At 42.2% G+C, this 17,684-nt stretch overlaps 1 protein-coding gene across 1 annotated transcript in view; it reads left to right on the forward strand.

Moving 5' to 3' along the window:
* The window catches only part of PTDSS1 (phosphatidylserine synthase 1), a 190,170-nt gene that overhangs the window by 101,461 nt on the left and 71,025 nt on the right, over nt 1-17,684 (forward strand). Inside the window, 1 exon segment of the mRNA XM_053715226.1 lies at nt 878-943. Coding sequence (XP_053571201.1) covers nt 878-943 — 66 coding nt within the window.

Consider the following 17,684-nt stretch of genomic DNA (forward strand, 5'->3'; position numbering starts at 1 on the left):
AGTTATATATTAATTTCCCTTCATATTAAAGGTATATTAAAGCTAGACACATCTCCCAGATCCATATACATATTGTTACATTCACCCAATCCTGAGTATATTTTGCATATATCTGCCAATTATGGATATAAGTTAAACTTAAAAATTAAATTCTTATGCTTTCAAAATACACAGGTTTTAAAAGACTTTCTTTGCTATATTTAATAGAGACACATTGTCTGGATTTTGTATGTTCAAACTTAGCATGGGGTAATAAACTCTTACATGCAAAGTGGTTACCTTTCCTGTAAGCCTATTTTTGGTTCATGCTCTTGGGCTCCCTCCCCCCAGGGATTCAGGCGATCTAATAGGAAATCTGATTACACATTCCCAGGCAGTGATCAAAAGGTCCTTTGAAGTGATCTCCTTTCATTTGAGACAACTGTCATCTCTTGGATTGTGTTTTTCAGATAACATATGTATGTATTACACTGGCAACTGGTTTGGGTTAAATTTTGATTTCAGAATTTAATGCAACTTACATTAGCCAGATTTGCACATACAAATTAATTATTTCTCTATATCATATATGTATATGTGTAAAATATATTTATATTACATAATGTCACTCAAATATCTGACAGTGAAAAATTAAAAAATTGTATTCTCTATCAGAATCATGAAAGAAACATTTTGGGTTTTGTGTCCCTTTAAGGGAAAACACAGTAAAGTTTCCCTTTAATGTGGCTTCAATCAATATAATTTGCCTAGCTTGGAAGGCTGAATGTTTATAGTAATTAAAAAAAAATCCACAATACGATTCTATCAACTTGTTAAAATATCTGAATAGCTGAAATATTGTATAGATTCTAATAGTTTTATCTGTTGCATTTTACAGACAGTACTATGCATATCTGACTGATACACAATGCAAGAGAGTTGGAACTCAGTGCTGGGTGTTTGGGTAAGTATCATAACATTTATACAACGTAAACATGTTACTGCTAAAATACATAATTTGTCTTAGGAGCTAGTTGCTTGGTTACCAGAAACTAAACATGACCTGAGATATAAAGCATCTTTTCAGCCTCAGCTTTCCTGTAATGTGTTTCTGCCTTTCAAGGGGAGAAGTACATTTGTTTTTTTCTTTTTGTAAAACTCCAGCACATCTAAAGTAGTGAACTTTGTAGTCTTGAAAGATTATGTAAGGAAGTATTTTGATTGATAAATAATTTGGTCCAATAGGAATCACAATCTAATAAAAATATTCAATCTGAGACCAACATAGTATAATGAATTATGGTAAGTCTAGCATAATTAAATGGTAGCACTCAGTTGTCCAAGATTGCTTAGCAACAGGCTACAGAAGTGCGTACTTAGCTAGATTATTAGTGCAGCGCTATTTATCATTCCCGCTTGCGCACTGACTCTGCTAGAAGTGTTTTAAACGTGTTGGGTTGCACCTATATCATATATTATTATTATTCATTAAAAGTAAAAGTTTTGCACGAGTGCTAAGCTGACACGTGCAAAAACCCGAAATTCTTATATTGCAACCGCCTTAACGTATTCCCCCATAGACTTCAACGGAGCGCAAAAAAGAAGAAAGAAAACCTAACACCCACTCACGAGCAAACCAGATAACATTTTCTCAAGTGCACTAGCTCAACATGAAATATTAATATTTCAAATTCCAATGTTCTTCACATATCAGAATATGTTTTATTTATTCATAAATGTGTGTGTGTATGTATGTATATATACATTTATTGATTTTTTTTTGGTAAAATATACTGTGTGTATATATATATATATATATATATATATATATACACAGTGTATGTGTGTGTGTGTGTGTATATGTGTGTATATATATATATATATATATATATATATATATATATATTGTATGTAAAAGGGATTTATAAATATAAAGATATATCTATTAAAAATACTTAGAACATTGGAATACAGTACATACACTGTCACTTTATAAGGTACACCTTTTCAATTGCTTGGTACTAATCAGCCAATCACATGGCAGCAACATTTAGGCATCAAGACGTGGTGAAGACGACTTGCTGAAGTTCAAACGAGCATCAGAATGGGAAAGAAAGGGGATCTACTGGGATTTTCACGCACAACCATCTCAAGGGTTTACAGCATATGGGCCAAAAAAAAAGAGAAAATATCCAGTAAGCGGCAGTTGTGTGAACAAAAATGCCTGGTTGATTTCAGAGGTCAGAGGAGAATGGGCAAACTGGTTTGAGATTATAGAAACAAAACCGTAACTCAAATAACCACTTGTTACAACAAAGGTTTGCAGAATACCATCTCTGGACGCACAACACATCAAACCTTGATGCAGATGGGGTACAGCAGCTGAAGACCACACCAGGTGCCACTCCTGTGAGCTAAGAACAGAAAACTGAGGCTACAATTCCCACAGGCTCATCAGAATTGGACAATAGAAGATTTGAAGAACGTTGCCTTTTCTGATGAGTCTTGATTTCAGCTGCGACATTCAGATTTGTAAGGTCAGAATTTGGCGTAAAAAAACATGAAAGCATGGATCCATCCTGCCTTGTATCAACAGTTCAGACTGGTGGTGGTGGTGTAATGGTGTGGGGGATATTTTCTTGGCACACTTTGGGCCCCTTAGTACCAATTGAGCATTGTTTAACTGCTACGGCCTACCTGAGTATTGTTGCTGACCATGTCCATCCCTTTATGACTACAGTGTACGCATCTTCTGATGGCTACTTTCAGCAGGATAATGCCATGTCACAGAGCTCAAATAATCTCAAACTGGTTTCTTGAACATGAGAATGAGTTCACTGTACTCCAATGGCCTTTTGGGATGTGGTGGAACGGGAGATTTGCATCATGGATGTGCACCCGACAAATCTGCAGCAACTGCGTGATGCTATCATGTCAATGTGGACCAAAATGTCTGAGGAATGTTTCCAATACCTTTGTTGAATCGATGCCAAAAAGAATTAAGGCAGTTCTGAAGGCAAAAGTACCTAATAAAGTGGCCAGTGAGTGTATATGTATATATGTCTGTAAATACTTATATACACGTATAAATACATATCTACACACATAAATAAATATATATACTGTATGTATGTATATATATATATATATATATTAAAGGGACAGTATACTGTAAAATAGTTTTTCCCTTAATGTGTTTACAATTGCTTTTTTTACCAACTGCAGAGTAAAAAATTTATGAAAATTAGCTTTTTAAGGTTTATTTCTGTATATTAAAGCTCTGATTTTGTGTTTTGAAGCCACAGCCTAATAAAATAGGTTGAGCTTGTAGGTATAATCAGATCTCATTACTGTATCACACTGTGCACATATACCTGCTTCTTTATCTTATATCTGTCCATAAAACAATCACCAATACTTTGAGAGAACAATGGAAAATCAACATTTTATTACCTTATCTCTGCTTTATCACACTGGGAGTGTAATTTCTTCTGCTGGCTGTGTTTACAAAGCTTATCTATAGCTGGTACGCGCGGCCACAAACTTTCAGAATAGGTGGGGATACTACATGCTAAATTAACTATTTCAAATGCCAATATAAGGGTAAAGGAGCTACTTGTAAACAATTAATACACTCCAGCAGGTAAAGTGGATCATTGGGAACAAATTAAAGGGGAGAACATTTTTGAGTAAACTGTCCCTTTAATGCCCTTTGCAGTCCTTTTTTTCTAACACCTGAGATCTCTTTGAGCCCTTAAAACTTTTTATTGCAATTTTTTTAAAATCTTTATTAGATAGTTTTATTATGAGTGTAACTGTATTTTTTAATGTTTTTTGAGAGACTTTTTAGCAACAGTTAACCAAAGCTCTGAAGTCGTGTTATCCCGACACATGTTAAATTCACTTGCGCTCAAGCGAGTACATTTACTTTCAACTTGTAATATGCACAATACTTCTGATGTACGCAAAAAAAACTTTTCGTTCATGTGCAACACTTAGTTTGCCACTCTTAATCTATCCCTAAAGGGGTTTCCCTGTAAGTTCATAAAATTCCCCTTTTTACATACAAATCCTATTATATATTTTTGCAAGGAAAATCTGTAATTTCTCCTTAAGGTAGGGACTAAGACATAAACAGCAGGAAACATTCTTTTTTTTCCATCTAAAGGGGAGGAGAATCCATGGCTTCATTCATTACTTTTGGGAATTAAGAACCTGGCCATCAGGAGGAGGCAAAGACACCCCAGCCAAAGGCTTAAATACCTCCTACACTTCCCTCATCCCCCAGTCATTCTTTGCCTTTCGTCACAGGAGGATGGCAGAGGAGTTCTGGAGTTTCGGAATAGTCTCTTATGGAGGATAGTACTCTGCATTGGGACTGGCGTTTTAAGTAGTCCTGTCAGCCTCTCAGTGAGAGCATAGATGAAAGTTGGAGTCCGGCGATGCAGGGAGAGTCTTTCTGCGAAACCATCCCGACTCATATTAACAGCTCCATAAGTAATCAGCGTTGACGAGTTTCGCTGCCTGCTTTTTACACTCAAGTCCATGTCAGGAGCAAGGCTACTAACCTATCACACTTGAAGGGCCGTGTTCCTGTTCCACGGTGTAGATTCTGGTAAGATCGTTATATTTTTTGTTCATAATGATAACATAGAAGACAGGGTCACAGTGCAGCACCATTTTATCTTTACAGAATCAAGGGTTAATATTCCTGGAAGGGGGATTATTGAACAGGGGTTTTTTATACATGATATTGTTTATTGTGTCATTGCCGCGTTATGTGCGAGATGAGGCTCTGGCAATGTGTGGAACTTTCAGGTTACTTGCGGGAATTTTGCGCAGCCATTTTTGGTCCATTTTTCCCTAGTGCAGGGGCGGTCCTGCTAGGCATTCCACGTGACTGGGTGTGCCTATCTATCCTTCTCTGTTGATCTGTGGCGCAGGAGACATAGCGGTTTCTGTTGTCCGGGTCCTAGGAAGTGGTGAGTGCCCTGGCCATTGGTGGTATAAAGGTGCCTTTTTGTTAATTAAGTTAGTCTACCCAAAAGCACAAGTGATGGAGGACTCTGACGCGTTAGAGGGCTCTCCCTCCTTAACAAATTCTCATTCCTGTGTTTATTGTGAGAAGGTTCTAGTAGATCAGCCTGCTCAACTATCTTCCACATGCCTTGATAAAGTTACATCTAAATGTAAACGGATGTCTAGTACTACTGAGCCGTCCACCTCTGAGGGTTCTTCGTCCCAGGAGGTGCGTTCCCTACATTCATCTCCAATTGCACATGCAGCGCCTCAGGGTCCAACCGTTACTCCCTCAGAAGAGATTCGTTGGCCGTCAGACTTTGTGGACCAACTGAATCTGCGGTTTAGAAAGTGATCCATGCCTTACCACGTTCTGCTAAGCGCAAGCGTAGGGTTTATCATAGTGGCGCGGCCCAGGGTTTGTCCTCGCCAATGGAAGATCCAGAGGCTCTATACAATAACGAGGCCCACTCAGACTCTTCGAAGGAGGCCCCTTCTGGGTCAGAGTCCGTGTCATCTAAACCTCCGGCGGCGAAGGAGCCTGGTTATAGGTTTAGGATTGAGAATTTGTGCTTTCTGCTACGGCAGGTGCTTGCTACTCTGGAGGTTCTGGAATCTAAGATACCGGAGGAACCTGCAATTCCTAAGCTTGACGAGGTATACAAGGGCAGGTTAGTGCCTCAGTCCTTCCCGGTTCCTGTCAAGATAGCTAATATTATTAAGAACGAATGTGAGCGATTAGGTTCTTCTTTTTTCCCCTTTAAGAAACTGTTCCCTGTCCCGGACTCTCAGCTTGAGCTGTGGGGCATTGTCCCTAAGGTGGATGGTGCTATCTCCACGCTCGCGAAGCAGACAACTATTCCCCTCAAGGATAGTTTGTTGTTCAAAGAGCCAATTGATAAAAAGTTGGAAAACATGTTAAGGAAAATGTTTCTTCACACAGGGTTTATTTTTCAGCCAGCAACGGCTGTAGCCGCGGTCGCCGGAGCTGCGACATATTGGTGTGAATCCCTGTGTGAAATGGTCGAAGGGGAGACTTCCATCGACGAGATACAGGATAAGATTAAGGCGCTGAAGATCGCCAATTCTTTCATATGTGATGCCAATATGCAAATTATTCGCCTGAATGCTAAGATGTCAGGTTTTTCTGTTTTAGCGCGCAGGGCTCTGTGTCTAAAATCTTGGTTTGCGGACATGACCTCTGCCTTTTCAAGGAAAGATCCAGTTAGTTCCAGGATTGGATTTGATCATATCCACGGTTACGGGAGGCAAGGGAGCTTTCCTACCGCAGTATAAGAAGGCTAAGCCTAAGGGATCTACTTTTCGTCCCTTTCGTGCGGACAAGGCCCAGCGTCAGCAACCCGCCGCAAAAGCAGACTAGTCCAAGGGATCTTGGAAGTCGGTTCAATCTTGGAACAAGTCTAAGCAGAGCAAGAAGCCTGTCGAGACGAAATCGGCATAAAGGGGCGACCCCCGACCGGTCTCCGGATCACGTAGGGGGCAGATTGTCTCTAATTCTCTGACGCATGGTTGCAGGACGTTCAGGACCCTGGGGTTCTAGAAGTTGTCTCCCAGGGTTACAGGATAGGGTTCAGATCCCATCCGCCCGAGGGCAGATTCCTCCTGTCAAACCTTTCTTCAAGACCAGAGAAGAGAGAGGCTTTTCTAGAGTGTGTGAGAGATCTCACCTCTCTCTGGGTTATCGTACCAGTACCCCTAGCAGAAAGGGGTCTAGGGTACTATTCCAACCTTTTTGTGGTTCCAAAGAAGGAGGGCACGTTTCGCCTGATTCTGGACCTAAAGTGTTTAAACAAGTTTCTGAGTGTTCCATCGTTCAAAATGGAAACGATCAGATCTATTCTGCCCCTAGTTCAAGAGGGACAGTTCATGACAACTGTAGATTTGAAGGACGCTTACCTTCATGTGCCAATTCACAGGGACCACTTCAAGTTCCTAAGATTTGCGTTTCTGGACCAACACTTTCCAGTTTGTGGCCCTTCCCTTTGGTCTGGCGACGGCCCCGAGAGTCTTCACGAAGGTTCTGGGAGCACTGCTTGCAGTGGCAAGATCCATGGGCATTGCGGTGGCACCTTACCTAGACAACATCCTAGTTCAGGCGCTGTTACTCAGCCTCGCAGAGGATCAATCGAAAGCTCTTCTTCTTCTGCTCCAATCTCACGGTTGGAAGATCAACTCAGGAAAGAGTTCCCTGGTTCCAAGCAACAGGGTAGAGTTCCTGGGCACCATAATAGACTCTATGTCCATGAAGATCAGTGTCGCAGGAAGCTTGCATCCACCTGTCTTGTCCTTTTGTCCTCCACAAGCTCGTCAGTGGTTCGATGTATGGAGATGATAGGTCTCATGTTGTCAAGCATAGCTGTCATACCCTTCCCCAGGTTCAATCTCAGACCTCTTCAATTGTGCATGTTGAGACAGTGGAACAGCGATAATTCAAATCTATCACAGCTGATATCCATGGATGTTTGGACACGGAACTCCCTCTCTTGGTGGATTCGTTGGGAGCAGCTGTCCATGGGGACATTCTTTTTGTCCTGGGAGATTGTGACCACGGACGCCAGTCTGACAGGATGGGTAACTGTTTGGGGTGCCAGGATGGCACAAGGAAAGTGTTCCAGGGAGGAGTCTCTCCTTCCAATCAACATCCTAGAACAACGAGCAATTTACAATGCTCTGAGGGCATGGCTTTCTCTGATTTTGGTCAGTTTCATCAGATTCCAGACCGACAACATTACCTCGGTGGCTTACATCAACCATCAGGGGGGTACGAGGAGCTTCCTCGCGATGAAGGAGGGGTCTCGGATTCTGGAGTGGGCGGAGTCCCACGACTGCTCGCTCTCAGCGATCCACATTCCAGGTGTGGACAACTGGGAAGCGGACTTTCTCAGCAGACAATCCTTCCATCCGGGGGAATGGTCTCTTCACCCGAGGTGTTTACAGAGATTTGTCACAGATGGGATAGATCTCATGGCATCCAGACTCAATTGCAAGCTACCTCGATACGAGTCGAGGTCCAGGTATCCCCAGGCAGAGCTGATAGATGCCTTAGTGGTTCCTTGGGGATTCAGCCTAGCTTACATTTTTTCACCGTTACCACTTCTACCTCGCGTAGTGGCACGCATCAAACAGGAGCGGGCCCCGGCCATTCTTATTGCTCCTTTGTGGCCGCGGAGGACGGGGTTTGCGGATCTGGTGGGAATGTCATCCTCTCCACAGTGGAGGTTTCCCTGTCGCAGGGATCTGCTGTCAGGGACGGATTTCGGCATTAGCAGTTTTGTTGCATATGAGACTCGCTGAGCTCCCTGACATCCAATCTTTTGTTCAGGCTCTGTCTAGAATCAGGCCTGTCTTTAGACAGTCGGCTCCGCCTTGAAGCTTAAATTTAGTCCTTAAGGTTTTGCAGAGGGTTCCGTTTGAACCTATGCATTCCATAGACATTAAGATTTTGTCCTGAAAGGTTCTCTTCCTGTTGGCTATTGCATCGGCACGCAGAGTATCTGAACTAGCTGCCTTGCAATGTGATCCTCCTTATCTGATGTTTCATGCAGATATGGCTGTACTTCGCACTGGGTTGGGGTTTCTCTCCAAGGTGGTGTCTAACCGTAATATCAATCAGGAAATAGTGGTTCCTTCTTTGTGTCCTAACCCTTCTTCAAAGGAGAGATTACTTCATAACCTGGGTGTGGTTCTTGCCTTGAAGTTCAATCTTCAATCTACTAAGGATTTCAGACAGTGTATATCTCCTTTTGTGGTGTATTCTGGGAAGCGGAAGGGGCAAAGGGCCTCTGCTACTTCTTTCTCTTATTGGTTAAGGAGCTTGATTCGCTTGACTTATGAGACAGCGGGACAGAAGCCTCAGAGGATCACGGCTCATTCAACTAGAACTGTGGCTTTGTCTTGGGCCTTCAAAAATGAGGCCTCTATGGAGCAAATTTGTAAGGCGGCTACCCGGTCCCCCTTACACACCTTTACAAAGTTTTACAAGTTTGACATTTTTGCTTCTGCAGAAGCTGTTTTTGGGAGAGAGGTTTTACAGGCTGTGGTGCCCTCAGATTAGGGTCCGCCTTTTACCCTCCCGGTTTAATTTAGTGTCCTCTAGAGCTTGGGTATATGTTCCCAATAGTAATGAATGAAGCCGTGGACTCTCCTCTCCATTAGATGGAAAACATAAATTATGCTTACCTGATAATTTAATTTCCATCAAGGGGGAGGAGAGTCTACGGCTCCCGCCCGCATCTCCGTTGGGCGGACCTACATTTAATCATCTTCTGGCACCTTTTATAACCTGATATTTCTCCTACTGTTCCTGGTTCCCTCGGCAGAATGACTGGTGGATGAGTGAAGTGGGATATTTAAGCCTTTGGCCGGGGTGTCTTTGCCTCCTCCTGGTGGCCAGGTTCTTAATTCCCAATAGTAATGAATGAAGCCGTGCACTCTCCTCCCCTCGATGGAAATGAAATTATCAGGTAAGCATAATTTATGTTTTTCAAGTTCAATTAAAGGGACATAAAGTGGCAATATTAAAATCCTATAATACATAGTATTTTCTAATTGTGCCATTTCCCAACTAACGTCAGTAGCAGACTGTTACTATTTGTCTACAAAGAGAGAAGCACTCTACCAGGAATGAACAACAGCTCAGTATATCAGTCTGATCCCACTGAGTAAAGTCAGTTGAGCACGGAAATACCAGGCAATTCTCCTTTGAACAAAAAACATGACAACCCCAGACAATAGTTTCACCCTTCTGTGGGCCTCGTCAATGAGGTGCAGCCATATTCCTCTAACCACATTGGTCAATGAGTCCGGTTCTGGTACTATTTGTCTTCTTTAAATGTGGGATCTAATTCCACTTTCATTAGTAATGTATTTACTTTATGGGAGGCAGTGGCATCAAAGGAGCTCTATCCCCTAAAGACCACATAGAACACAAATCCCCTTGAGGTGTCTCATACCCCTTTAGGCAGCAAATAATTGCCATAAAAATTACAATCCTCTGGTTAACTTGTACCTTTTAAAGTGCTCTGGGCTTCAAAAGCAACCCAATCGCTCCAAATAAGCACTCCAAAGAGGAATGGCTGCTCTTTCAAAGAAGGACAGCATTGATCACCAAAGGCATATAGAACAACATCAGGAGGATGAGCTATTCCCTATGTTCCCTCCCACAATACATAGACAATCTTTAAACTCCATATTTAAAAGCAACAGTTCTCATCCTTAGATATTAATAAAGAACAAGAGGGGCGCCTCATGTGTGCATCAATATATCCATATATGTGAAATCAAAGAATAAAAGCCAAATGGGTACTCACCATTGGCCCAAGTACACTTATGTACTAGTAGGAGCTGGCTGGTATCTTCAGGTGTACCAGCTAAACCTCTCCAGGTGCAGAGTAGATAGTGCAGGGGGATCTTTGCCACAATATGTGCTGATGGATAGTCAGAATTAGTGTATAAAACTGCTATAGAAGGTAATGAACCAAAGCTTGCATAAAACAAGTTCAGTTTATTAAAACAAATATTGATAAGTTTAAAACAATAGCAAGCAAAATTTAAAATCATGCAACGCGTTCTCAATCTAGCATGGGTTATTTCATCAACCCATGGGTTCTTTCATGCCTGATGAAACATCCCATGCTAGGTTGAGAAACGTGTTGCAAGATTTTAAATTTTGCTTGCTATTGTTTTAAACTTATCAATATTTGTTTTAATAAACTGAGCTTGTTTTATGCAAGCTTTGGTTCATTACCTTCTATAGCAGTTTTATACACTGCTTCTGACTAGGTGATATTTTGTGAAATTCTTTATAGGAAGTTTTTTTTAACTTTATATTCTGGGGTCTATTTTATTAAAATTTCAAAAAAGTAGAAGCAAGCATATGTAACAATGTCTGTGTCCGCTGAATTGGTGCCGGCGCCAAAATGTATCAAAATTAACGCTGGATATCTTTATGTAAAATCCAACATGATAGTTGGCGAAGATGAATAAATTAGAAACCAGACTAGACATGGATAAGGGGTGAGACCTTGGTGGTCTCAAAGCAACAGTCTATAATGCCTAATACATTTGGAATGCCAGCCATACATAAAAAATGTAACTTCACTGATTGTCATTCCTCGGGTGTTTCAGCGGGACAAACATGATGCTTACATTTTGTGTACATGATGTCTAATACAGTCCATAGGTGTCTGGAGAACGTAGGTTGACTCATACCGACCACAACAATGGACACAGATTGGAACGACCCGGTGGCCATGAAATGCAGAACGGCCAACAATTTCAACTGGCTCCAAATTGTTCTGTATCTGGTAAAACAGGATCAGAATTAATTGCATTGACAGCTGGTATTTCTGCAATGTTAGAGCTTCAAGACCACAAATGGGCAATAATAATCTCAGCTCCCTTATGCACTGTCATTGGGCTAGATTATTAGTGGAGTATTTATATGAGTAAAATATTAGAGTATATAAAAGTGGTAGTAGGTCCAGCACCAGTATGCACAGGCAATTCAAGCCTATATGTGAGTGCACGTCCGCCTATTATTCAGATAGAGTACAATTTAAAGAAAATATTCTAATTTACTTCTATTATCAAACTTGCTTCATTCTAATGTTATTCTTTGTTGAAGAGATACCTAGTTAGGTAGCCTGCACGTGCCTGAGGCACTACATTACAGGAAATAGTGCTGCCATCTAGTGCTCTTGTTAATGTATAGCATTGTTGCAAAACTGCAGCCATATAGTGCTGCAGACATGTGCACACTCATGAGCCTACCTTCCTGCTTTTCAATAAATAATAACAAGAAAACAAAGAAAATTTGATATTGGAAGTAAATTGGAAAGCTGTTTTAAAATGGTATGTTCTATCTGAATCATGACAGAAATGTTTTGGGTTTTATGTCCCTTTAACACTAGGGCTGGGCGATATGGGCAAAAAATTGCAATTGCGATTTTCTTAAAAATGACTTTAACACCTTAATTTTTCAATAAAACAATTATTTAACACTACAGAATCTTAATGTACATGTTTCTCAATGTCCAATACAATCTGGGAGCATAAAAATACAAACCACAAAATAGTTAAAATGAGTTGCCTGTGCTGCGGTTACATAGTAGACTTGACACAGAGCACAGTATCTCTGAACGGGCTTGGGCTGCCTTTATTTTATGCATATTCTCCCACAAAGTGGCACCGAGGATTAAAAGGGAGCCCACACCTTCCCATACATCAGAAAAAATATATCTTTCAAAAACGAAGCCTCGTCTTTAAAAGAAAGTCTTCTTGAAGGGTTTAAAAACATTTCAGAATGTGCAAACTAGATCAGACAGTAGAGTAAGAGTGCACTTGTACTTCACTGTCTGAGCTATTTTCCGTGGTGCACTTTCTGAACTGTTTGCATCAATAAATACTTTCTTAAAAAGAAGAGGCTTTATTTCTCCAACATAGGTGTGTCCGGTCCACGGCGTCATCCTTACTTGTGGGATATTCTCTTCCCCAACAGGAAATGGCAAAGAGCCCAGCAAAGCTGGTCACATGATCCCTCCTAGGCTCCGCCTACCCCAGTCATTCTCTTTGCCGTTGTACAGGCAACATCTCCACGGAGATGGCTTAGAGTTTTTTAGTGTTTAACTGTAGTTTTTCATTATTCAATCAAGAGTTTGTTATTTTCAAATAGTGCTGGTACGTACTATTTACTCAGAAACAGAAAAGAGATGAAGAATTCTGTTTGTATGAGGAAAATGATTTTAGCAACCGTAACTAAAATCCATGGCTGTTCCACACAGGACTGTTGAGAGCATTAACTTCAGTTGGGGGAACAGTTTGCAGTCCTTTGCTGCTTGAGGTATGACACATTCTAACAAGACGATGTAATGCTGGAAGCTGTCATTTTCCCTATGGGATCCGGTAAGCCATGTTTATTACGATTGTAAATAAGGGCTTCACAAGGGCTTATTTAGACTGTAGACATTTTTTGGGCTAAATCGATTGATATTAACACTTATTTAGCCTTGAGGAATCATTTATTCTGGGTATTTTGATATAATTATATCGGCAGGCACTGTTTTAGACACCTTATTCTTTAGGGGCTTTCCCAAAGCATAGGCAGAGTCTCATTTTCGCGCCGGTGTTGCGCACTTGTTTTTGAGAGGCATGGCATGCAGTCGCATGTGAGAGGAGCTCTGATACTGATAAAAGACTTCTGAAGGCATCATTTGGTATCGTATTACCCTTGGGTTTGGTTGGGTCTCAGCAAAGCAGATACCAGGGACTGTAAAGGGGTTAAAGCTTAAAACGGCTCCGGTTCCGTTATTTTAAGGGTTAAAGCTTCCAAAATTGGTGTGCAATATTTTCAAGGCTTTAAGACACTGTGGTGAAAGTTTGGTGAATTTTGAACAATTCCTTCATGTTTTTTCGCAATTGCAGTAATAAAGTGTGTTCAGTTTAAAATTTAAAGTGACAGTAACGGTTTTATTTCAAAACGTTTTTTGTACTTTCTTATCAAGTTTATGCCTGTTTAACATGTCTGAACTACCAGATAGACTGTGTTCTGAATGTGGGGAAGCCAGAATTCCTATTCATTTAAATAAATGTGATTTATGTGATAATGACAATGATGCCCAAGATGATTCCTCAAGTGAGGGGAGTAAGCATGGTACTGCATCATTCCCTCCTTCGTCTACACGAGTCTTGCCCACTCAGGAGGCCCCTAGTACATCTAGCGCGCCAATACTCCTTACTATGCAACAATTAACGGCTGTAATGGATAATTCTGTCAAAAACATTTTAGCCAAAATGAACCCTTGTCAGCGTAAGCGTGGATGCTCTGTTTTAGTTACTGAAGAGCATGACGACGCTGATATTAATATCTCTGAAGGGCCCCTAACCCAATCTGAGGGAGCCAGGGAGGTTTTGTCTGAGGGAGAAATTACTGATTTAGGGAACATTTCTCAGCAGGCTGAATCTGATGTGATTACTTTTAAATTTAAATTGGAACATCTCCGCATTTTGCTTAAGGAGGTATTATCCACTCTGGATGATTGTGAAAATTTGGTCATCCCAGAGAAACTATGTAAAATGGACAAGTTCCTAGAGGTGCCGGGGCTCCCAGAAGCTTTTCCTATACCCAAGCGGGTGGCGGACATTGTTAATAAAGAATGGGAAAGGCCCGGTATTCCTTTCGTCCCTCCCCCCATATTTAAAAAATTGTTTCCTATGGTCGACCCCAGAAAGGACTTATGGCAGTCAGTCCCCAAGGTCGAGGGAGCGGTTTCTACTTTAAACAAACGCACCACTATTCCCATAGAGGATAGTTGTGCTTTCAAAGATCCTATGGATAAAAAATTAGAAGGTTTGCTTAAAAAGATGTTTGTTCAGCAGGGTTACCTTCTACAACCCATTTCATGCATTGTCCCTGTCACTACAGCCGCATATTTCTGGTTTGATGAACTGATTAAGGTGCTCGATAGTGACTCTCCTCCTTATGAGGAGATTATGGACAGAGTCAATGCTCTCAAATTGGCTAATTCTTTCACTCTAGACGCCTCTTTGCAATTGGCTAAGTTAGCGGCTAAGAATTCTGGGTTTGCTATTGTGGCGCGCAGAGCGCTTTGGTTGAAATCTTGGTCGGCTGATGCGTCTTCCAAGAACAAGCTACTAAACATTCCTTTCAAGGGGAAAACGCTGTTTGGTCCTGACTTGAAAGAGATTATCTCTGATATCACTGGGGGTAAGGGCCATGCCCTTCCTCAGGATCGGCCTTTCAAGGCAAAAAATAGACCTAATTTTCGTCCCTTTCGTAAAAACGGACCAGCCCAAGGTGCTACGTCCTCTAAGCAAGAGGGTAATACTTCTCAGGCCAAGCCAGCTTGGAGACCAATGCAAGGCTGGAACAAGGGAAAGCAGGCAAAGAAACCTGCCACTGCTACCAAGACAGCATGAAATATCGGCCCCCGATCCGGGACCGGATCTGGTGGGGGGCAGACTCTCTCTCTTCGCTCAGGCTTGGGCAAGAGATGTTCTGGATCCTTGGGCGCTAGAAATAGTCTCCCAGGGTTATCTTCTGGAATTCAAGGGACTTCCCCCAAGGGGAAGGTTCCACAGGTCTCAGTTGTCTTCAGACCACATAAAAAGACAGGCGTTCTTACATTGTGTAGAAGACCTGTTAAAAATGGGAGTGATTCATCCTGTTCCATTGAGAGAACAAGGGATGGGGTTCTACTCCAATCTGTTCATAGTTCCCAAAAAAGAGGGAACGTTCAGACCAATCCTAGATCTCAAGATCTTAAACAAATTTCTCAAGGTCCCATCTTTCAAGATGGAAACCATTCGAACTATCCTTCCTTCCATCCAGGAAGGTCAATTCATGACCACGGTGGATTTAAAGGATGCGTATCTACATATTCCTATCCACAAGGAACATCATCGGTTCCTAAGGTTTGCATTCCTGGACAAACATTACCAGTTCGTGGCGCTTCCTTTCGGATTAGCCACTGCTCCAAGGATTTTCACAAAGGTACTAGGGTCCCTTCTAGCTGTGCTAAGACCAAGGGGCATTGCAGTTGTACCTTACCTGGACGACATTCTGATTCAAGCGTCGTCCCTCCCTCGAGCAAAGGCTCACACGGACATCGTCCTGGCCTTTCTCAGATCGCACGGCTGGAAAGTGAACGTGGAAAAGAGTTCTCTATCCCCGTCAACAAGGGTTCCCTTCTTGGGAACAATTATAGACTCCTCAGAAATGAGGATTTTTCTAACAGAGGCCAGAAAGACAAAGCTTCTGGACTCTTGTCGAATACTTCATTCCGTTCCTCTTCCTTCCGTAGCTCAGTGCATGGAAGTGATCGGGTTGATGGTAGCGACAATGGACATAGTTCCTTTTGCGCGCATTCATCTAAGACCATTACAACTGTGCATGCTCAGTCAGTGGAATGGGGACTATACAGACTTGTCTCCAAAGATACAAGTAAATCAGAGGACCAGAGACTCACTCCGTTGGTGGCTGTCCCTGGACAACCTGTCACGAGGGATGACATTCCACAGACCAGAGTGGGTCATTGTCACGACCGACGCCAGTCTGATGGGCTGGGGCGCGGTCTGGGGATCCCTGAAAGCTCAGGGTCTTTGGTCTCGGGAAGAATCTCTTCTACCGATAAATATTCTGGAACTGAGAGCGATATTCAATGCTCTCAAGGCTTGGCCTCAGCTAGCGAGGACCAAGTTCATACGGTTTCAATCAGACAACATGACGACTGTTGCGTACATCAACCATCAGGGGGGAACAAGGAGTTCCCTAGCGATGGAAGAAGTGACCAAGATTATTCTATGGGCGGAGACTCACTCCTGCCACCTGTCTGCTATCCACATCCCGGGAGTGGAAAATTGGGAAGCGGATTTTCTGAGTCGTCAGACATTGCATCCGGGGGAGTGGGAACTCCATCCGGAAATCTTTGCCCAAGTCACTCAACTTTGGGGCATTCCAGACATGGATCTGATGGCCTCTCGTCAGAACTTCAAAGTTCCTTGCTACGGGTCCAGATCCAGGGATCCCAAGGCGGCTCTAGTGGATGCACTAGTAGCACCTTGGACCTTCAAACTAGCTTATGTGTTCCCGCCGTTTCCTCTCATCCCCAGGCTGGTAGCCAGGATCAATCAGGAGAGGGCGTCGGTGATCTTGATAGCTCCTGCGTGGCCACGCAGGACTTGGTATGCAGATCTGGTGAATATGTCATCGGCTCCACCTTGGAAGCTACCTTTGAGACGAGACCTTCTTGTTCAGGGTCCGTTCGAACATCCGAATCTGGTTTCACTCCAGCTGACTGCTTGGAGATTGAACGCTTGATTTTATCGAAGCGAGGTTTCTCAGATTCTGTTATCGATACTCTTGTTCAGGCCAGAAAGCCTGTAACTAGAAAGATTTACCACAAAATTTGGAAAAAATATATCTGTTGGTGTGAATCTAAAGGATTCCCTTGGGACAAGGTTAAGATTCCTAGGATTCTATCCTTCCTTCAAGAAGGATTGGAAAAAGGATTATCGGCAAGTTCCCTGAAGGGACAGATTTCTGCCTTGTCGGTGTTACTTCACAAAAAACTGGCAGCTGTGCCAGATGTTCAAGCCTTTGTTCAGGCTCTGGTTAGAATCAAGCCTGTTTACAAACCTTTGACTCCTCCTTGGAGTCTCAATCTAGTTCTTTCAGTTCTTCAGGGGGTTCCGTTTGAACCCTTACATTCCGTTGATATTAAGTTATTATCTTGGAAAGTTTTGTTTTTAGTTGCAATTTCTTCTGCTAGAAGAGTTTCAGAATTATCTGCTCTGCAGTGTTCTCCTCCTTATCTGGTGTTCCATGCAGATAAGGTGGGTTTACGTACTAAACCTGGTTTTCTTCCAAAAGTTGTTTCTAACAAAAACATTAACCAGGAGATTATCGTACCTTCTCTGTGTCCGAAACCAGTTTCAAAGAAGGAACGCTTGTTGCACAATTTGGATGTTGTTCGCGCTCTAAAATTCTATTTAGATGCTACAAAGGATTTTAGACAAACATCTTCCCTGTTTGTTGTTTATTCAGGTAAAAGGAGAGGTCAAAAAGCAACTTCTACCTCTCTCTCTTTTTGGATTAAAAGCATCATCAGATTGGCTTACGAGACTGCCGGACGGCAGCCTCCCGAAAG

Source organism: Bombina bombina, chromosome 5 (genome assembly GCF_027579735.1).
Source record: "Bombina bombina isolate aBomBom1 chromosome 5, aBomBom1.pri, whole genome shotgun sequence".
Lineage (NCBI taxonomy): Eukaryota > Metazoa > Chordata > Amphibia > Anura > Bombinatoridae > Bombina > Bombina bombina.